The 22464-nt window shown below is 37.3% G+C and overlaps 1 protein-coding gene across 2 annotated transcripts in view; it reads left to right on the top strand.

Annotated features, from left to right (window-relative positions):
- CORIN (corin, serine peptidase) overlaps positions 1–22464 on the top strand; it is a 142061-nt gene that overhangs the window by 72597 nt on the left and 47000 nt on the right. For both annotated transcript variants that reach the window (XM_082051152.1, XM_082051153.1), the window contains exons 6-10: positions 7193–7306; positions 12903–13010; positions 14306–14416; positions 15329–15445; positions 19208–19306. In XM_082051152.1, the coding sequence (XP_081907278.1) occupies positions 7193–7306; positions 12903–13010; positions 14306–14416; positions 15329–15445; positions 19208–19306 (549 nt within the window). The remainder of the gene's footprint in view (positions 1–7192; positions 7307–12902; positions 13011–14305; positions 14417–15328; positions 15446–19207; positions 19307–22464) is intronic.

Consider the following 22464-nt stretch of genomic DNA (forward strand, 5'->3'; position numbering starts at 1 on the left):
GCAATTCTTACATCCTGCTGTATAAAACAACAGGCATTTCTAATAATTTCTTTTCATGAACTGTTGTGCTTGATGCATGCATATGAATAGTTTTCATGTAGAATGATGGACTACAGAGGATATTTTGACTTTCTTTTGTTTAAAAGAATGGTTCTAATGTGATTCTTCTATGACTGAAAGGGGTGGGAGTGTTCACTAGTCTGTTTCTCCTACAGAAATACATTATGCTTTAGTTGAGTATTTCTTTCTGAAATTTGTATATTTGAAAGAATTTACTTATTTGAACACAGTAGAATCAAACAGCAGGGGTTGGTTCACTGTTCCAATCCCTTTTTAACTAGTGTTCAGCCCAAAGTGCTCTTTATACTTTTTTCAGGGCTCAGTTCCTGCAAATTCCTGGAAATTCCAAGAGCATGTCCTTGGCATATGACTGCTTATGTCTCAACTTTGTGGCTTCTTTTGGGGACTAATGCCTCCCCATCATGTGCAGTGAAACCCTCCCTGCCCCCATATGCCTTGCATGCAATTTGTTTCATGTGATGATCTAATTATCATTTGGGGCTTCAGTTATTTCTTGTATTTATCAAAAATAAGACCTTGCTGGTATACCTGCTTGTTGTAGCACAGTATCACCCAATCCAAAGCAAAATTTTCTCTTGATTACTTTTATCTGATTGTGACTAAATACTCTATATCCTCCACATTTTCTGAATTGAAAATTACCACTCCTCCAAAAAATCCTTGAAACTCACTTGCATTTCCAGGCTCTGTTGGAGGTTGCATGTTGGACTGATCTAGTTAGAATCCAGAGCATTTATCCTGGAGGCAATTACCAGCTTTCCTGGAAAATGTTTATTAGCTAGAGTTGGGATTATGTAGTGGATAAATACTTGTTCATGTGTCACTGCTGATATTTATCTCTTTGTCTAGATTCTTCATCCACAGTGCATATTACCACAGTGGAGAAGCTATTATGACATGCATTCCTGATGTGATTGCAGATGTGCTGAATGTACTGGAAAATCTGAGCCGTGTGCCATTATAGTAAAACCATCCAAGTGTACAAAACGAGTCACATAGAAAAAGGTGCAGTTCTGTAGACAGAGCTGTATCAGTCAGGTTGATATCCTTTCCCACAAGTGACAAGTGAATGAACACCCAGTAGGTGAGAAAATCAGCCACTCTGAAAATAGTTTTAGGGATCCAACTGTTGAGATTTATGACATATGGCTGAACTAGTTTCACAGTTCTAATGAGTTGTGAGCATGTGAGGGAGTGAGGAGGAAGCACCATCAGTCAGTCATTCTCCGTGAACCCAATAGTGCATTCTGGGGCAGGCAGCGGGGAGTGAGATCTCAGAAACATTCCTGGTGGCTGCTGTACATATCCCTACTCACTAAAGCATTCCAGCTCTGTTTTTTTTTCTTTCAGCTCTCACTGTGTTGTTTTTGTTATTTTACTTGCTTTCACCAGCCAACATAGCTGATGCTGTTAAAGCTGTGGAGAAAAAAAACACAGTAGCTTGAATGAGAAGTAAAGCAACACAATGAGCTGACATATTAATGTGGAACAATCACAAGACCCCCGAAATTTTTTCTATTTAGAAAAGTTATGGTAGTTGATGAGCAGGAAAACCATTGCTGATAGCCCTGGTAATGTCCCTTCTTGGCAAAGCCATATACAATTAATTTTTGTACATGTTGATAAATGCCCTGCAATGTTCAAGGACATGACAGGGCTAAATGCATGAATAATTAGAGTGAGCCTCTTTCAGCTGTTTGAAGATGCCACCACGGGAGCTCTTGGCCCGTTATAAGCTGGATGAGAAGCATTTAATTGGAGCACCACATTAAGAATATTAGCAATAGTCATTAATGGTTAATGTGTAACATTTTAAGATACTGTAAAACCAAGTAGTTAATAGATGTATTAATGCCACAACTATAGACTTCAGCAGTACTTCTCTCTTATGATAACAGCATTGCCTTTACTCAAGTTTAGCTTTGAGTTTTGCAGTAATTCAGATGAACAGTTCAAATTTTCTTCTAGTGGCTGTCATCATACATCATCTTGTCCTGCAGAAGCTGCAAGTGCAAACAATACAAAAAATATTAAACAGAGCTAATATGATGTATACAAGGAAACTACTAATTTTCTTAACCAAATATGCTTAACTAATGCGGATCTTGTTTTGTTTTGTTCCAAGGATGAAATACCAATGCATTTTTTTTCCATGGTGCCCAGTTTATCTTCCAAGATTTTTCACACTGGTATTAGACAATTGTCTTTGAGGAATGCCTTTGAGCAGAGATTGAAAGGCAGTATCTGGTTACAACCAGGTATTTATTTTTCTGTTGGCAATGTGAAACTAATTATACATGTCCAATGCAGAATTTATTTGAGAAAAAACTTTTAATTCAGGAAGACCTTATCTTTCTCTTTAGCTCTTGCATTTACTTAATGCAGTGAAGAGGGAGGTGGTTTGTGTACGTGTAATATTGGTACTGACCAGCTGCAAAAACAGCAATAGTGGAATAATTTTTTGAGGAAGATAAAATGTTTTTTGGGATTGTGGTGGTGTTTCATGCGAGGAAACATTCACAGTTGAAAAAGCTATTTCCACCAAGCACTCATTCTTTACTTCTGTTGCCTATGAATTATATTTTATTATGTCCTTTGATTTTTTTTTCCTTCCCATTCTGCCTCCCCAACTGTTTATTTCTGCCTGCCTTCATGTTCCTTCCCTGTTTCTTTTCCAGCTTGGAATTTGCTATGTCACCACTTCACTGAGTGGAAGAGAAAGGTCTTTGTGCTTTTTCTCCTATAGTGTTTTACATCACAAGGAAATAGAGAAATGGACTATTTCTTGGGTGGGAAGAAGTTGCCCACTTTCCTAATTCTGTGATTGTGATCCTAGTATCAAAACTTTCTAGAGTTGCCAGCTACAAGATGCATACACTCTACTGCCATAGGTACATAGGGTAGAGGGAACAGGTGATGAAAATTTGCAGGCAAGAGTTGCAGGGATTCCTCTGTGTCTCATTGCGCTATTGTGACTGTATTGAGTCAGATGAAAAGTCCATCCATCTTGCAACACTAACTCCAGAAGCTGCAAAAATCAGATGCCCAGAGAGAACAGGGCAAGACTATGTGTCAATGCTTTTCCAAAATACTCTTGCTTTTTCCATCTGTTTGAGATTTGAGGACTCTTTTTTTTTTTTTTTTAAACATGCAGGAGATTGCATAAAAGCACAAGTTAGAAGAATGTAAGATTTCCAAGTTAGTTAAAGTTGCCTTTCCAGTGTGATGAATTACAATTTTTTGATTATGTCATCATATTCTGTTTTTACCTGACATCATTGTCTGTGGGATAAACACCAGTTTGCAGGGAACTAGTGCCCATACTGAGGAAGACTGTGGATTCTAGAGCCCCCTGTAAGATTTACTAATTGTAGAAACTGGAAGGTGCAACACATAAGGCAGGGAACTGAAGAAACAAAGAGATTGGCTCATAATAAGGAAAATGTGATGTTGCAGAGACCATGTGTAATGGTCTGGAGTAAGAATTTTCTTAACTGTTCTTCACACACTTCCAATTAACTGGACTTTTCATTTATATAGCTGGGTATTTATATTAGCTACAAGTAAAGCTAACAGGAGCTATTGTTTGAACATATAAAATAACATGAGTTACTTACTCTCCAGAAAAAAAATATACACAACAAAACCAAAAACAAAGAAACAAACAAAACCAAAAAAAAAACAGACAAACACCCATACTGACATGTCTTAGATTGGACAATTGAAGTTGTTATTATTTCTTATAACTTTCACTTCAATATTTCAGTGCCTCTTTTTTTTTTCCCTTGTGAGATAAGAATGTGAATGCTACCTAATCTTACGTTGCTGCTAAGACTATCATATTTTTCAGTTTTAATAACCTTTTAAAAATGGTAGAATAGAGGTGAGGCTGTAACTGTTCAGTTAGAATTTAGGAAACATGTCCAACCACACAGTGGGTAGCGAGGGAAGCTCCTGAGGAGCACATTGTGAGGGTGTGCAAAAGAATGGTGCTGGTGGTTTTGCCCTGCCTTGCTTCTGATTAAGAAGCACAAATATTAAATGGCACAAACTAGTTGAAAAATTTTGTTTTAAAGTCTCTTAGGTGTTTTGGGCACCTTTGTGTAAAGTTAGAAACCTTCAAAATATATTGCATAAGTAGCTTTCACTGCAATAACCACAGCCCTGTTACCCAACTGGAAAATAATGTTTTTATTGCAATATGAAGATCATGTGCTGCCCAAGTGGAGAATGCACCTGGGAGTGGAATAGAAAAAAATTTGAAATTATTCACACAATTTTTTGTTACAAACACATGTTTTGTACAAGGGTGTATGTGTCAGTTGACTAAGTTTAAGATTGCCCTGTTTCTTGGGGATGATAAAATAATATTTCATGCTTAGAAAAGCATGTAAATATGTTGGAAAAAATAATCCCCTGCTGACAAAAGTTAAAAGTGAAAATGAAGATGCTGGGAGTGTGTGTGTATCCATTTCCATTGTGCACCAGAAAGGACAGCTATGCTAGGGCAACAAATAAAATTAGAAATAGGGATAATTAATTGCACTCACAGTCAATGCAAGCTGGAACTATTTATCATTTCTGAAAAATACACTCTGGTTGTTGAGGCATGTCCGGTGCTCAGTGGTACTTCACAGCATCCACTATGAACCTGGTGGTTTGGCAAATCGTGAAGAATATCAGATTGCTGTACAGAAAGGCTGAGCATGGGCAGAAATTATTGTATATTTTTTGTAGGCATGTTGAAGGCTCCTTTTGTAGTCCCAAGGGCAGATTTAACAGGTGTAATAGTCATTTTGTGTTTTCCTGTTGAGGTCTTTTAAAATGTGTCATTCACTGATGGCTTTGTTCTATCTGAAAAGTTGTATTGTTTCCACTGAGGTTTTCCTCTTGATCTTCTTGCATTCAGTGATGTTCCTCTGAGAGCTATCCTGATGTTTCCCCAGATTGAAATATACTACAATCCCTGTGGGAAATATCAGTTCATCAGTGTGAAAATAAGTTCATAAGACTCCTGAAGCATTATCTTTGTAGTACTGAGGATAAGAAACCAGAGAAGTTTCTTTAATAGGAATAGACCTAAGACAGAGATTGCCTGAGTTGTCCAAGGTGATGTGAAAAGTTAGCAGCAGGGATGGGAGGAGAACACGTAAAGGATTCCTTATTTTGTAAGAATGTTTTGCCTTGCCTAGTGTTTGGTGGTTTGGTTTTGTTTTGTTTTCTGGTTTGGGGAGGTTTGTTTGTTTGCCTTTTTGTTGTTGTTGTTTTTGTTTGTTTTTTAATGGTTTTGCTTCGTAGTGCTTTTATAAATCAGCTGATCTTTAACAAATAGGTTCACTTATGGATTTTGTTGCAAGTAGCTGATTTTTTCACTATTAAAAATAAGGTCACCTTATGGTATTTAATAAGACAAGGCATTTTATTGTCTGTTCCTCAACCTCAAAATAATAGAGGATGTTTTATACATCAGAAAATAGAAAAGAAAGAATTTTAGGAAACAGAATGATGGAAACTTGTACTATGTGAGGGAATATTAGCTGTATTTGCAGGTGGGATTTTTCTTAAAATGAAGCAGTGGTATTTTCATCAGATTGTGTGCTGGTTTTGACTGGGGTAGAGTTAATTTTCTTCATAGTAGCTGGTATGGGGTTGTGTTTTGGATTTGTGCTGGAAACAATGTTGATAACACACAGATGTTTTAGGTACAGCTGATCAGTGCTTACATAGTCAAGGCCTTTTCTGCTTCTCACGTTGTCCCACCAGTGACTAGGCTGGGGGTGCACAAGAAGCTGGGACAGCTGACACCAACCGTCCAAAGGGCTATTCCATACCATATATCATCATGCTCAGCAGTAAACTAGGGGGAAAGCTGGCTGAGAGGGGCTGCTGCTTGGGGACTGGCTGGGCATCAATTGTTTGTTTTTGAGATGTAGATTATAAATATACTTTCCAGACTTTGTTAAGCATCAGATTCAGAGAATAAAGGCAGAAGGAATAGAATTATCCTATAGGAACAGGAAAAATGCAAATGTAGGCATTTTAAAATGAGAAATATGGAGCTACGTTGTGATCAGATGCAAAATTACTTTAGTGGAGGAAGAGATTCTGTAGCTGCTGCTGCTGAAACGTTTTTCATACCAATTAGAGATCTTTATTTTTCTTGGAAAACTTGGATACAAAGTCTGAATTACAATGGAATTTCTATGAGTAGTATTTTGAACTTTCATGAGATTTTATTATTTGAACTTGCTGTTGTCACAGATGGATGCATTTAATAGCTTTACCCTGGAAAAGTGACTGGATTTTTTCCCTCCATCTCTGAAAGCTATTTGTCATTTCAGATATGTATGCTTAAAGTAAAGTTACTGGAGGGTTGTTTGCTGATTCCTTTTTACTGGATGTGAAGCTATTTTGTTTAGCTTTGTTGAGTAGCCTGACTGTTAACTGGGCCTTTTGAAATTTAAAAAAAAAAAAAAAAAAGAAAAAACAAACCACCACCACCACAACAACCAACCACAACAACAACAAACCTGAGCAAACAACTCGTCCAGCCTAAGAACAACAACCATGTTCTGTACTGAATATTTGCTTTTCTACTTGACATCTTTGCTTTTCATCTCCATGCAATTTTCACTTCAAGGACTTGAATGTGAAGGTGTTATGAGTTCCCTCCCTCTGAACATACCTTGCAAGATATCTCCAATGAGATGCCTAGAGCCCTAGGCATTTTTCTGTCTCTTAGGTATCTCAATTCCCCATATATCGAATAGCAATGATGACTGTATTCTAGTGTTCAGGGAGTTATTGGGGGGTGGTGGGGGGAATAAAAAAGCTTGTTTAATCAAATCCTAAGGTCAACATTTACTTTTTACAGCTGCTTTTTAGAGGTAATGGTAGATTGGTAATGGTAGATTGAAACTTACTGATTGACTCAGCCTAGATACCCATTTTTGAAATAACAAAAGTTAGATGAAATTGTCAGTGTGTGTTTACTTGAATTTGATTAATTTGGGGTTCATTGAGTAAGTGCATCAATTAAAAGTCATTGTTCTAGCTATGTTTTATTTCTGCTTATTTCTTCTGTTGTTCTTTCTTCGCTTCTCTTTTCCAGCGCTGTGTGGAGGAGAGGAGAGTTTCTTGTGTGCCAGTGGGATCTGCATTCCAGGGAAACTGCAGTGTAATGGCTACAACGACTGTGATGATTGGAGTGATGAGGTCCATTGCAGTAAGTTTCTTAAACCTGGCAGTGTTCTGTTGAAGCACTGAATCCATTCAGGGAAACCTAAAAACTGAAGCAGGCTACTGGTACAGAATAGGAGCTTTGCATAGTATTTGCCTATTGGACTCTCAGTTGCTGTTGAACGTGTTTACCTTTGCTCACTCTGGCCATCACATGTGGTTTTTTGATCTATTCAGTTTTATGTCTGGAAGCAGATTCTAAGATTTCTGCAAGGAGCCATGTGGAAATTAGAAGTATTTTGGGGTTGCTTTTTTTTTTTTTTTTTTAATGGATCAATAACATGCATCAAAAGAACACTACTGATAATAAACTGAAGACTGTTAATTGTATTTTTTTCCTAGTCCTTGGCACTGATTTTACAGCAGATGCAGAACCATCTGTTTAGAAAGTTCTCTTGGCCTCAGCTTTCACTGTGGTTTGTTTAAATAAATCCTAGTACATGGTGCAATAGAAAAGAAGAATGTGAATATACATACATACATAATATCTTAATTTATATTTATTTCTCTGTGGTAGTGTGTATCTTTAGCACTCCTATGTGTTTTTCTGCGTTGGCAAAAACATTCTTGGACTACTAAAACCTTTAGAAAAGCTGAGCAAATTTACAGTAGGAAAACAATGAGAAGGAGAAAAAAAAAAGGAAAATGTGGAGCAATGCACTAAATAGAGACTTATAGTAGGACATGATGCCACAAAACTGTGCTGTGCATTCAGACTTTGGAAAATATCAGATCTGAGCTTGAGTTCCAGACTGTTCAGTTTAGACTCACCTCACCTCAAAAGATTTGTTCTTATTAGTTGTTTAAGAGACTGGACATTCCAAGACTCACAGAGCTGCTCTTAAGGAAGTTACTGATAGATTTTATCTGGGATACTCTGAGGAATAAATGATGTCTGCAATTTCCTCCTGGTCTCAATCTGAATGAGGTTAGAGTTTGCTTTTCCTGCAATATCCTACAATTTATTTAATGGAGGTTGATATAATTTCTGTTACATAAACAGTATTGTATATTTTTATCTTTCACTTTTTCCTATCAGTGTTAACTTCCATTTGTAATGTAAGCTAAAACATTTTAAAATGCCTATGAGAAATGGGAAAAGAAAAAATTAGTAATATAAGAAAAAAACATTCTATGTCTTAAAAAAACAAGCATTATAAATTTCATGAGTTAAGATTACCTTTAAAAGAAGGCCTTTCTGTTAAATGATACACAGTTTATAGCCAGAGGATGTATTCTATTAATATACTTTGTAAGAGCTGGGATGAAGGTGTGGTCAAATAAGACCTCCTTGAATTGCACAGCAGAAATGGCAAAACTGAAAGAGGACTTATTTGCGTGAAAGCTTGTCTAATAAAAATGCTGTGTTTCTTGCACACTTTGCCCCTCTCAAATTCACCTCACAGAATCATATAATTGTTTGGGTTGGGAGGGACCTTCAAAGGTCATCTAGTCCAACCCCCTTTCAATGATCAGGGACACCTTCAACTAAATCAGGTTGCTCAGAGCCCTGTCCAGCCTGGCCTGGAATGTCTCCAGGGATGGGTCATCTACCACCTCTCTGGGCAATCTGTTCCAGTGTTTCACGATTTCATTGTAAAAGAATTCTTATATGTAGTCTGAATCTCCCCTCTTTTAGTTTAAAATCATTACCCCTTGTCCTATCACAACAGGCCCTTCTAAAAAGTCTGTTCCCATCTTTCTTGTAAGTCCCCTTTAAGTATTGAAAGGGTGCCATAAGGTCTCCCTGCAGCCTTCTCTTTTCCAGGCTGAACAACCCTAACTCTGTCATGAGTCTCTCATGAGACTCTTCACAATCTCCATGAGCTGGTCAGAGCTGTGAGTTACATTACAGTTACTTCCCAAGCGAGATTAAAAGGCTTTTAAACTCAAAAGGCCAAGCTATATTAGACTGTAAAATAAATTAAAAAAAACCAATCCCCATCTGCAATCCCAAAATATAGGACCTCTTATTTTTGTTTTATATGCTACCACCTTGGAGAGATGTCTCTCTGGTTTTCCGTTATGAAATTACAACATTAGTGAGGGGTCTGTCCCTGTGCAAGGGACTTTATCTGAGCTAGTTGTCTAAACTGGTTGTATGGAGAATCAGCTGACAGAAACAGACACTTCAGATGCATGACTTGTCTGATTTTAAGCGGATAATTTAAATGGGCAATGTGCATTAGAAACTAAATGATGCAGATGTCTAAAGTTACATGAGTGAATCTTACAGCTGCATCTCCTTAGTTTTAATGTTGAAAATTATATCCATTATGAAACATAGAAGTCTCTGGTTTTAATTTTTTCATATTAATTGTTCTTCCTAGAATCTCCTTTCAGGGCTCTGCATCAAGAAATGGATCACATGATGCAATGTTTTTTCTGCTCCTGACTCTTGACATGTATTTTTTTCTCTTCTTCCCTTTGATGGGCCATAATAAGTATGCAGGCAGTAGCTAGCTTTAGCAGAATCCATCCCTCTTTTTGAAAGTATGGTTTGATTTACTTAGCAGTGTCAGTTTTTTACACAGTTGCAACTGAAAACTGATATTTAGAATTTCATTGTTGCTTATACCATTTACTCTGTGACTTTGTGTAGTGGAAGGTACCAGCTGAGGAATCTGAATTCAGCTCAGCCAGCTATCAAATAGGAATACAAATAGGAAAGAAGCTGTAACATTGATCTACACGTGCATAAATTATGAGTGCACAAACCTGGAACTGTCGAAAATATCATAGAATCATAGAATGCTAGGGATTGGAAGGGACCGCAAAAGATCATCTAGTCCAATCCCCCTGCCGGAGCAGGAACACCCAGATGAGGCTACACAGGAACGTGTCCAGGCGGGTTTTGGATGTCTCTAGAGTAGGAGACTCCACAACCTCCCTGGGCAGCCTGTTCCAGTGTTCTGTTACCCTCACTGAGAAGTTTCTTCTCAAGTTTAAGTGGAACCTCTTATGTTCCAGCTTAAAGCCATTACCCCTTGTCCTACCATTGTTTGTCACCGAGAAGAGCCTGGCTCCATCCTCGTGACACTCGCCCTTTTTATATTTGTAAACATTAAGAAGGTCACCCCTCAGTCTCCTCTTCTCCAAACTAAAGAGACCCAGCTCCCTCAGTCTTTCCTCATAAGGGAGGTGCTCCACTCCCTTAATCACCTTGGTTGCCCTTCCTGATGAGGAAGTTTTATATGTAATGTACCAAATGCAGCAGGCTCTTATTTACTTCTTGAAGTAGTAGAATATGTACATTTAATGTGCACATACACTTTTAAACATGTATCTTTGAAATGCAGGGTTCCTAAAATCACCTCTGAGTGTTGGGCTGAGGTGATTCATGGTCAGAAGGACACATGATGCAATAGTGAAGTGGTGAAAACGGGGTCTGTGTGAACGGAGATCAAAGGGTTGCTGAATGCAAAAGAGTGACCAGGCTTTATGTGTGTTTAGTGGAGTGTAGAACAGGAATTTCTATTTAATTTTATGGAAACTATGCTAATCCTGTCATTAACAAAATTTAAGTTGAACCTTTTACAAATGTCAGATACAAAGTGCCCATCTCATTCTGATGGAAGTAAGCAGCTACACTATATCATTGCCAGTATCTTGAAGAAAATGTTGTTAAGACTGTTAGATTTTCATCAAGTGAATCATATTTCCTTGCAAGGAAGTTTGTATTCTTTTTGTTTACCCTGTGTTGGCCTGAGCACTGCCATACCCTAAAGGACACTGCTGTAGCTACAGAGGTGTGAATATAAACAGGAATGGAGAAATGGATGGAAATTAAACAGTAAACTTATCCAGAGGAAACAACATATAAAAAGACAGCTTTGTTTCATTTGCATGAGGAGCGACAGAAGCACAGAAACTGTCAGAGTTACAGACTGATCAATAAGGATAAAGGTTGCCAGGGTACTTCACACTGTTGCATACGCAAAACAAGTAATGCTTAGAATTTTACTCTCAGCTGGCTATTGTTCTCCCTACATGAAACTAGAACTTAAATGTTTTCATTTAGCTTAGGGTTTTTGAAGTTTACTCTTTCATTATTTTTGTTCTTTTAGAGCTAAATTAACTATTGGCTACGATGCTCATGGCTCACCCATATTAGTTTACTGTATATCCTGAAGCATTTTCCTTCTCATTGTGCTATAAATTCTGTTTGGACTTAAGATGATGTGAAACTTGTAGAAAACATGAATACTTCTGTGGAGGAAGGAGAAGAAGTGATTCATGTTCAAGTTCTAGAGTTGAGGTTGGTAAAGCCTTGTGAAACTTAGAGCACTCAACTAGGAGGTGGAACACTGGACTGACATTGATCTGAAGGAATAGAAACCCCACTGCACCTTCTGGGAAAGTGCTGCACCTTTCGGTGTGTACTGTACTTCAAAGGACACCCTTCTTTCAAAGTGGGACTGCAGTGCAGTCATGAACACAGGAGTCACACGCCAAGAGGAGAGAAGCAAGTGGGAGCATGATTCTGTTCTTAGTGGTTGAGCACCTCAGCTGAGGGAAGAGACTTGTCTTCCAGTCCCTGCTCTTGGAGCTCTTTATGTTATCTAGGAAAGAGCTCGTTTAAAATACCCACCTATTCCAGTAAGAAGGGGCACAAAGAACTTCCTTGATTCCAGTGGCATAGCTTCAACAGGAAGGAGGGATTGTCCACCCAGCTTTTTTTTCTATCCTGGCTTTCTCCCTGAAAAGCCAGATATGAAGGAAAAGCCCAGAGGAAAGCAGTGAAACTGAGTCACCCACTTCCCAACTGTGTGTTAGTAATCAAAATTTAATTACTAATTTAATTACTAATTACTAAATTACTAATAATTAATTACTAATTACTAAATTTACTAAAATTACTAAAAATTAATTACTAATAAAAATTTAATTACTAATGGGACCAGACATCACCAACCCTGTTTTCTCTTCTCCCTGCTTTCCTGACTGCAATGTAGATTCCATGTTTTTATCAAACCTGGTATTATTCAAGCATTTTGGATATTCTCAGAGAATATTTATCAGGGCTTCACTGAAGGCCTCAGAGGTGGAAAGAAAAGCTAAGCCCACTAAGGGCTGACAGTTCTAAGAAATCCTCAATGAGATGGCATCAGGCCAAATTCTGAACTCAAAACTGTGTAAAGCATAAAGGTGATTTGAAAACATTGTAAGATCAAAGGCAGGCTCAAAAGCAGGGTCTTGGGATCTTGATTTTGCTGTTACGAGCTTCAGCTCCACCTAATAGCCAGCTCAGGTACTCAAGACCCACAGCCTTTCTCAAGAACTATGTGTATAAAATAGTTAAACATTTTGGTCCATATGTGTAACCAGAGCACTTTCTTCTCACGGTATTGATCAAAAAAGTAATTGGTAGGAACAGAATAAAAATGTCTAAAAATTGCTTTTGATTTTCTTGTTATTTCATATTAGATTCTAATGAACCGGTACATATTGAGTATTAATGCAGACCTGTAAATTGTAGAGTATCTTTAGCTCATCTTGTTTTAGTCAATAGATTCCAGTGTTCACAGTGTATATGAATGTTCCAATGTCATGTTAACATTTTACAAAAATTTGTATTGTAGACTGCAGTGATGATGTATTTCGTTGCAACACAGGAAAATGCCTAAATTATACCTTTGTTTGTGATGGATACGATGACTGTGGAGACCTTAGCGATGAACAGAATTGTGGTAAATGGAAGTTTTATGCTTTTCTTAGTCTTTAAGATACCAGTATTGCCTAAGCCAGCAATCTTTTTTCCTTAAACTACTAAAAGAGCAATATACCCTGTAATTCTTTTTGGGCAAAGAAAAAACAGATCACAAATTTTATATGCAACTTGAAAAGGTTTAAAAGAGATATCTGCCTTAATCCAAATTTTGAAGACAGTGCTATTTTGAAGAAATGTCCTGATTTGCAATTTGTTTTAAACTAATTTAAGATGTTATAGTTGTTTTCTTTCTAAATTGGCTGAATTTAACTGAGATTAAAGCAAATTGCAAGAGGCTACACACTGGTGAAGCCAATTGTTTTATAGCTGAACTGTTTTTACATATGGCTTCATAGTGAACTTGAATCTTTTGTTTATCAAATTCTGTTTCTTTCAAATTCTGTTTTCAATCACCTTTGTATGTTCTGCCTCCTTATATTTGTCTTAACTTTCATGGGAAAAAAAAATAAATTTTGCTGTAAAAGCAAATAATCTTCACATGTAAATATTGGAAAACTTTGAAAACCTTTTTTTAAAACTACACCTGAGAAAAATTAAGTGCTCTAAAATAATTCTTTAAAAGTTAAAATATTATTTGTCTCTTTTTGAATTTTGCTTTTCTAAGGAAAAGCACAGATAACTTCAAAACTAAAGATCAGGGCACAGTTTTTTTCCTATCTTGAGATAGTTTTTTTCTATGCTAGTTTAAGATCTAACTTATTATACAGGCTATAAATGGGTTTCATAGCAGATTGGGCACACTGGGCTATTTCTACACTCTCTATTTATTTTGTTGTAAAGTCACCCGGCTCAACGGAGTGCTTTTCATTGTTTGTGGAACCATTCAGGTAGAAAGAGTAAGATGAAAACTGGAGCAGATTCTTTGTAGATAGTTCTTATGGATAATACTGAGTGTATGCAAAAAACATAGTTTCTGTTTAAGTGCCAATATGGCAACTGAAAATGTTGGCTAACTGAAAATCGTTCCATGAGATGGGAAGCTGGAAGATCTTTTAATCTGTATAATAAATCTTACAAACTTGTTTATTTGTGAATGGAAAAATCTGTGCACCTGAGAGAAGGAATGAGTGCATCACTGTCTACATAGTCAATAGAATTCAGAACATATGTAACTACCATCTGCCAAAAAATTTGCAGGTACAGAATCAGTATGAATGATTAACTTACAGGCAGAAAACAATTGATGAATAATATAAATTATACAAATGATAATTTATCATCCTTTTTTTTTGTCCTCACTTGCATTTCACTTAGACTGTAATCCGGCAACACATCATCAGTGTGGAGACGGGAGATGTGTAACAGCTGATTGGGTATGTGATGGTGACCATGACTGCATAGACAAATCAGATGAAATAAATTGCTGTAAGTTCCTTTAATCTCTGAAGTAGTTTTTTCTTTATTTAAAAATAAAAGCAAAATGTAAGATAAGTAGTTTGCTTACTTATTACTTGTAAGGCAGAAGTATAAGCTTATTTGATTTCAGACTCGACAAATATTCTGGTAGACAGCTGCAGCAAGTTAAACATTTGTTGCCATTGTTGAGAAGTGCCAGCATTGCCTTGTGTTTCAGCTTCTTACTAATTACAGAATTAGTTTTTTGTTAATTGTAGTGTTCCCATTAAAAAGGGAAGAATGGACGTATATAACCTCTTAAACTGAAGGCATTCTGAGTTTATGACAGCTTTCTGATATGTTTGTATGTGACCTATCACACCTTGTCAGAGTTTGGGCTTCTGTCTGCTCCAATGATGATGGTGTGTATCTGCAAAACAACTATAGTAGAATATTGCTGAGGTTGCAAAACCAAGTCTTGAGGATCTAGCACATGTTTTAATGTGATTAAGTTTCTCATAAGACATGTGCTTATGCTGCTTTGATTCTTGCTGCCATTCTGTGCTTGACCTTCAACAATTATCCTACAATTTTCCTTGAAATCTGAGAACCTAAGCTGAATAAAGGAATGTAAGTAAGTAGGCAAAGATCATGATTTTTATATGAGTAAAAATGATGGCTTTTTTTCTTGGAAAAGCTGAAGCTTCATCTCAGCCTGTTGCTAATACCTGACATATATAGTTCCAGTCCCTGTAGTTAAAGATCAGCACAGCTGTGGGCTATTGAAAACACAGCCTACACAATAAAAATGTCTAGTGACCTTCAGTGCTAAGTAGCATTATCATCTCCTCCTAAAACAACTGCAAGATGATGTTCAAAAATAATTAAGACCTTCATTAACCGAAGTTGATCAGAATATCATGTTTTTTTTTTTCTCTCTAGCATGTCATAGTCAGGGTCTGGTAGAATGCAGAAATGGGCAGTGTATTCCTAGTGCATTCCAATGTGATGGAGATAATGACTGCAAAGATGGAAGTGATGAAGAAAACTGCAGTGAAAGTAAGAATGTGCTTCATTTTACTCTTGTTACTGAACCTGCTGTTGACTGCTTTATTCTAAAGTGCCTTTAGCTAAAACTGTCTCACAAATTTACTTTCTCTGCTGTTCAAATAACACTTGCTGAGGCTGGTTGGTGTCTGCTTTTACACAGGAAGTTGTAAGCAGAGTTTTATTAGTCCTTAACAACATAAAAAATTAAATGGAGGTGATATATAGCATAGAATTTGGTTATCTGACATGATCAGCTATTACTTGAAATACATTAATTCATATTCACATTGTCAGCAGCAATTACAAGCTACTCTCACAGGAATTGGTGTTGTTTGAAGAGGAATTTTCACATGAAAATATTTTTTTCGTCAGAACTCGGGAGTAGAGAAAGGATGTTTTCATAAATAAGCTATTGATTTAGTGTGACTAAGGGAAAATATATGAGAATGTAAGTTTTCAGAGCTACTTAATAGCTGTCTCTTGATGGATTGTATGAAAGACAAGGAAACCAGGCAGTTTCTTGAGCCTCACAATATGGTTTCCCAAAGACTTGTGTCCTGTAGTACATGTTGACACTCAGAAAGAGATGTTGTCATGTTGTGATGGTTTCAACATTTGAAGGTATTTTTCACATGTAATTCTCTTGTTTCTAGTAAGTATACGTTCAGATTGCAGCCTTTCCTTCAAGGCGAGAATTATTATTGTCTTTCTCTTGTGAATCTTATTTTTAGGAAATTAAAGGAATTCACTTTGTTTGGAAAACTCTAGTGCTGTCAGATGCAGTGGTAATAGCACAACCTATTCAGAAGTTATTAGAGTAGAACAGACCTGTAATTATAAGATAAATACACAGTGTGATTATGTAAGCCTCATTTCTTTATGAAAATGGTCTAGAAGAAATCCTTTCCTGACTGTGTCTAATCAGTTCCTTCTGTTCCTAATAAGTTCTTGGGATCTTTCTGCTCTAATTTAGACATCTCAATTCAAAAAACGTAATTGTGAAGTTGAAACACAGAAAGCACCATTATTCTTCTTCACAATTAATGTTGCCATTGCAAAAGGTCTTGCATGAAATTTCTTCCAGTTCTAACTGTGGCAATCTAAAAACCGAGGACCAAGTTTTGTCCTTAGTTGTGACTGTTCAATCTCACAAAATTCTCAGTTTTTATTCTTCATCTTTCCTGATATTCAATTGCAATCTTATTCTATCAGTTCCACGATCTTATGATTCTGTTGCTGATAATGAAACTATAATTTCTAATATAAAAGAGATGAGGGAGGAGAATGGGATAAACTGAAAAGTACAAAACTATTTAGAGCATTATATAAGCAGCTATTTCGACTTTCAAAATTTCACCCAACTTAATCCTCTAAAATTTGTTTATCACCAGTAAAAGTGAATTTCACTGAAAACATTGATGTATGATCTGGGCTAGAAGTCAGTTATGTGTTTTGTTTGCATTGCTTTTTGCCTCTACGGATGTTGAAGAGGTGGTTAAAAGTATTTTTTTGGACAGATGAACAGATACTGATTGAAGGATATTAAATACGGAGGAGTAGAATGGAATGATAATTATGTAATCAATGATCTCACTATATGCTAAAAGATTTTTGTGCTTAGCTTTTAAATATGAAAGTTTTCCTTGTTCTTATTATTCATTATTTAATGCACCTAAACCTCTGTCTAATATTTTGCAGTATTGTGTAGAGCAAGATTCTTCCTTTATGTAACCATATTCTGTCCGCCCTAAATTTGCATGAGCATGCGTAGGCAGAATTTGGACTTCATTTTGATTATTCCCTTTAGTTACTTGCAAAGTCCATGTCAAAGCAAGGCAGAATTCTTGTTTGTAACTTTCTTTTGTATTTCTGATGTATGTCATTGATTTCAGTAACTACAGAAAATGTAATAGGATGTACAGTTAATACAAAGACTTCTCTGCTCTGCAGTCAAAAATTTGGATATGCTTAGCAGAGGCAGTGAAGGTAGGGCTGAAGTGATCTGGAATATCTGTTTTGTTACAAACACAGTAAATATGTGAAATCAGCATAGAAATTTGAGGTCAAGATGTGATGACTTGCCACTTGCCTGTAGAAGGATACAGGGACCTTGTGTAATACAGGGTGTTTCAAAAAGATGGACCAAATTTCAAAGCAGTCTATTTCATGATGTAAACGTGTTACAATTACACAAAAATTTGTACTCTACAGAATAGAGGCATCTAGTGGTAATCACTTGAAACTCTGTGCCCCACCCTGTCAAGTGGTAAGAGTTTCATTCATGGATGGTTGCAGAGATATAGTGATTTCAAATGGGGTCCATCTTTTTGAAAGACCCTGTGGTACAAGTATATACACATAGAGATTACAAATGACCATGTACTCACCTATATCCAAATGAGAAAAATGGTCTCCTTTGCTACATACCTTAAGGAAGTTTAAGATATGACATCTGTTAACATTACTGCTGTCATTCTTTTTGTGACAGTAGGAATCTAATATAGATGTACACACAGCTGGTTCTGTGGCCCCTTCAAAAGACAGGATAGGGTGTGTTTATAGAAATTCAGCATTGATTGTGCTAGGATCAAAAGAATTTGTACTGTAGCATGGGCATTTTTAAAGAATTGAGAAACTCTTCCACTGTGGGATAAGGAGGAGTTGGAGAAAACTTTAAAAATGAATTTGATTGTAAAGATTTGTGATAGCTTTAGAAGTCAAAAGGCTTTCCCTACTTTTCAAGTTCCAGTTTGCAATCAGATGCATCTGTAAAATATGACAGTCAATTGCTACAGTAAAAGAAAGTACCTCAATTGCTTCAATATGTAACATGTATGAAGGGAAGTAAATCCACATAATTATGAATAGATATGACTACCTCGTCAGTTCCTTGGGACAAGGTTGTTGTCAAGGTCATTGAAACAGGGTGTTTCTTCAGCATATTTTGTATGCCAAATGCAAGGATGCCATGACTGAATGATTAATGTTTGCGGACAGTAGTGCAATCCAAACACTAAGGAATAGTTGCAATAAACCCATTTAAACGGGACAAGATGATAAAATCCAAACTGTTAAGTCTCGGTGAACAGAACAGTAAATTAAATGAGAGAATTTGCAAAAGTCATGTGGAAGAGAGAATTTAATGGTTTAAAAAGGAGCTATCAACACTATGAGACAGAGAGGAGCCCAGGGATTTGTCAGAGAAGGTAATTACCCAGGTAATATGCTCAGAAACTTTTTGATGAAGTGCTGCTTTTAGTTACTCTGCATTCCATTTTTAGGACAATAGCCTTTTTGGCTTTTTTGGTGGTGGTGGTGTTCTTTTTTAAACTAGTCAAAGAAGGGCAATAGAGCTTCAGCTCTAATGAGAAGCAGATCAACTGAATGACACTGAAGAATAATTCTCAGAGGGCATTCTCTTTCAGCTAGGACCTATTGTTCCCTTTGAAATCTGATTCACATGACTTTTCATACTCTCCCAGAAAATCATGGTAAATGGCTTTCAGAGATTTATACCTCTCATTCAGAAACTGGGATATAAATTCTTATATTAAGCATAAGAGTAAAGAAAAGCGACATCTGGACAGTGCTGCACACTTTTCTTCCTTACAACATCTCCTTATTGCACTTGAAATGCTGTAGGGTACTTATTCAGCTACGTAAAGGAAATACCTAATTTTAGTACAAACCCTGTATCTTCTCATTGCTGCACTCCAGTGATTTTTATCAGTCTGGTAAATAATTGGAGTAGTAATTTTCTATTTTCCTCAGGTCAAACCCTCTGTCAGGGTGGAGACCAGAGATGTGATTCCTGTCCTGATCCCTGTGGAACTTCTCTCTGTGAGATGAGAAACAGCCAGACAAACTGCAGTAAGTAGGTCACATGCTTCATACTGTCACAATTTTAGGGTCTTTTACAGTATAATGAGGATGCAGGGTAGGACACAGTAAGTAATTTACTTTAATTTACTATCTAATGCTCCTGTGTAATGATTGAGTATAGAAAATGGCAAGGTTGAAACATAAGTTTCATCATGACTCTTGATCATTTATGTGCTAAGAGATATTCATAACATTCGACACTGAAATATTTTCCCTTCTGTGAATTTTTGGTATGTTCTTAATGGGTGTTTATGGTTGCACTTTTTCTTAATATTTAATTACATTCAGTGTTTACATAAAGTAAACAACATAGTGTAAGTGTAGTGTTGTGTAGTTTATTTTCAAAATACAAGAAAACATGGTACTGTGTTTAATAGTTTGGAGAACTTTTATGAAGTGATAGTTTTGATATTCAAAGGCAAAATTATTTATTCTCTGACCAATATACATTGTAGAGGATCAGGGTCTTTAACACTGTGTATTTTCATTTCTGTGTCCTATACTATACTATTCCATGCAAGCCTCCTCTACACACTGTACACTTGCTTTTGAGTAGCTCTTGTTTGCTTGTGCAGTGCCGCACTCAGAACAGATGCTCAAAAGAAGTATATTTGGTGAGGTTTTGAAACGGGGCCACAACTGGATCAAAATTATTCAGAATTAGTTAAAACTTTGTGATGTATTAATACAGTCACATGAGTTCAGGTCACCTCGACACATGTACAGGCTTGCTTTCACTTACGTATGAATGTGTAGACATATTCTACAACTGCTTTGTGCTGAGCAGTTATCTCTGCAAGGTATGGCTTGGTACTATATGGTAATTTGTTTGGATAATGTTATTCCATTTAGGCTGGTTATGGGAAGATCAACTAGTCCAAACTCTGGAATCTCTCTAAAGTTGTGATTGTCACTCACAAGTGTTTGTTTGAGACAAGGACCATTCCTGCTGGGGCCTTTTAGATGTTGCTAAAGTAAAGCTATCAGATACCTGGGCATATAGGCTCTACATGTGCTTCTACCAGTACTTCTCCTAACTTTTGAAAATGGACAATCATAAGTACCATGTTTAGCATTAGAAGGAAGTTACTTCACATTTTTGGTCAACTAGTCCAAACTCCTGATCAAAGCAGTCCCAAATAAGTCATGTGGCCCATGACCTTGTGTGGCTGAGTTTTGACTATCTCCAGGGACAGAGATTCCACAGTCCTTCTGGGAGACTTGTTCCAGTGTTAGTCCACTCTCATGGTAAAAACCTTTTTTGCATATCTGTAACTGGAATTCTCTGTGTTACAACTTGTGCCTTCTGCCTCTCATCCTGCTCCTGTGCGCTTCTAAGAGTCTGGCTGTGTCTGCTTTACTGCTTTATAACTTCACATTCGATAATTGTTAACAGCAATAAGATCTGCCCTTAGCCTTCCCTTTTGATGGCTGAACAAACCCTGTTTTCCAAGCTTTTGCCTGTAGATCATGTGATCTGGTCCGCTAACCTGCTTGGTGGCCTTCCACTGACCCCATTCCAGTATATTGATTTCTCTCATGAATTGGAGAGCCAAAAAAGAGGACACAATACTCCAGATATGCACAAGTACTGAATAAAGGGGAATGACAGGCAGTCATCAGAGACAGCCATCAGATTAATCATGCATGATTTTCTCCTGACAAATCCATGCTGGCTACTCCCAGTCACCTTTTTTTGCCCTTCCCAAAGATGGATGTCATGTTTGCCTTTTTCCAGTCATCAGGTGCCAGGGTTGCTGTAACGTTTTGAAGATAATATAAAGCAACCTTCCAATGACATTCCTCAGTGGAAACTGAGGGAGAAAAGGCACTGAGTACCTTGATCTTTTCCATGTCACGCGTCACTAGTTCCCCTGCCCCAGTGAGCAGCAGATCCACTTTTTTCTTACCTTTCTTTTTGCTGTCAAGTGAAGGATGTTTAGTCCCAGATCTTTCTGCCTGCAGGAGAAGCGGCAGCTTTAGCAGCCTGTGCCTCTAAGAACAGGTGTTGCTTCTCAGTTTCTCCATTTGAAGATTCATCTTATTTATTTGAGCATTACTGACTTTGCCACAAAACTGTGGTTTACCTAGGAACAGGGTCTTCCATATTTCTATCTGCTGTTTCAAAGCTTCTTTACTTATAATGCCTTGAAAACTTATCAGATGTTACACGAAACCCTGTTTCGTATGGCAATTTGTATGACAATCCCAAGCACAAATACAGGCTGGGCAGCTAATGGATTTAGAGCAGCCCCGAGGAGAAGGACTTGAGGTTGTTGATTGAAGAGAAGCTCAACATGACATGGCAATGTGCCCTTGTAGCCCAGAAAGCCAGCTGTATCCTGGGCTGCATCAAAAGAAGTATGACAAACAGGTCAAGGCAGGTGATTCTCTCCCTCTATTCTGTTCTTGTGAGACCCCACATAGAGTGTTGAATCCAGCTTTGAGGCTCCCAGCATAAGGACATAGACCTGATGGAGCGAGTCCAGAAGAGGGTCATGAAGATGATCAGGGGGCTGGAGTACCTCTCCTGTAAAGACAGGCTGAGAGAGTTGGGGTTGTTCAGCCTGGAGAAGAGAAAGCTCCAAGGAAACCTGGTAGCAGCCTTCCATTACCTAAAGGGAGCCTACAAGAAAGCTGGAGAGGGACTTTTTGCAAGGGCATGTAGTGACAGGACAAGGGATGGAGCTTTGAGCAACCTGGTCTAGAGGAAGATGTCCCTTCCCATGGCAGGGGAATTGGAACTAGATGATCTTTAAGGTCTCTTCTAACCCAAACTATTCTATGACTCTATGATTCTGTGTTTAAAACTAAAGCAACTTTACATTTACTCAGGTCAAAAAAGACAGTATTTTGTAATATTCATTTTTAAATACTTAAACTGCTTAGTAAAGAACACATACAATGTATCTGATATATTGCGACAGGATCAACACTGGACTTAAAACTGATGGCTCTTTAGTCACCAGCTGTGCATAAGACAGGTCCTCTGTTTGGCTGGCAAACAAGGCACCAGCAGCAGCCTTACCCAACAAGTAGGAAAATATGTAAATTCCCACAGTAGCCTATGGTTCTTATGTACTCAGGGAGCAATTATCTTTTAAGCAAATTACCTTTCTTAAACAGTGACTACAGTCCTGTTGAAA

This window comes from Streptopelia decaocto (assembly GCF_964273445.1).
Source record: "Streptopelia decaocto genome assembly, chromosome: 4".
In the NCBI taxonomy this organism is placed as follows: domain Eukaryota; kingdom Metazoa; phylum Chordata; class Aves; order Columbiformes; family Columbidae; genus Streptopelia; species Streptopelia decaocto.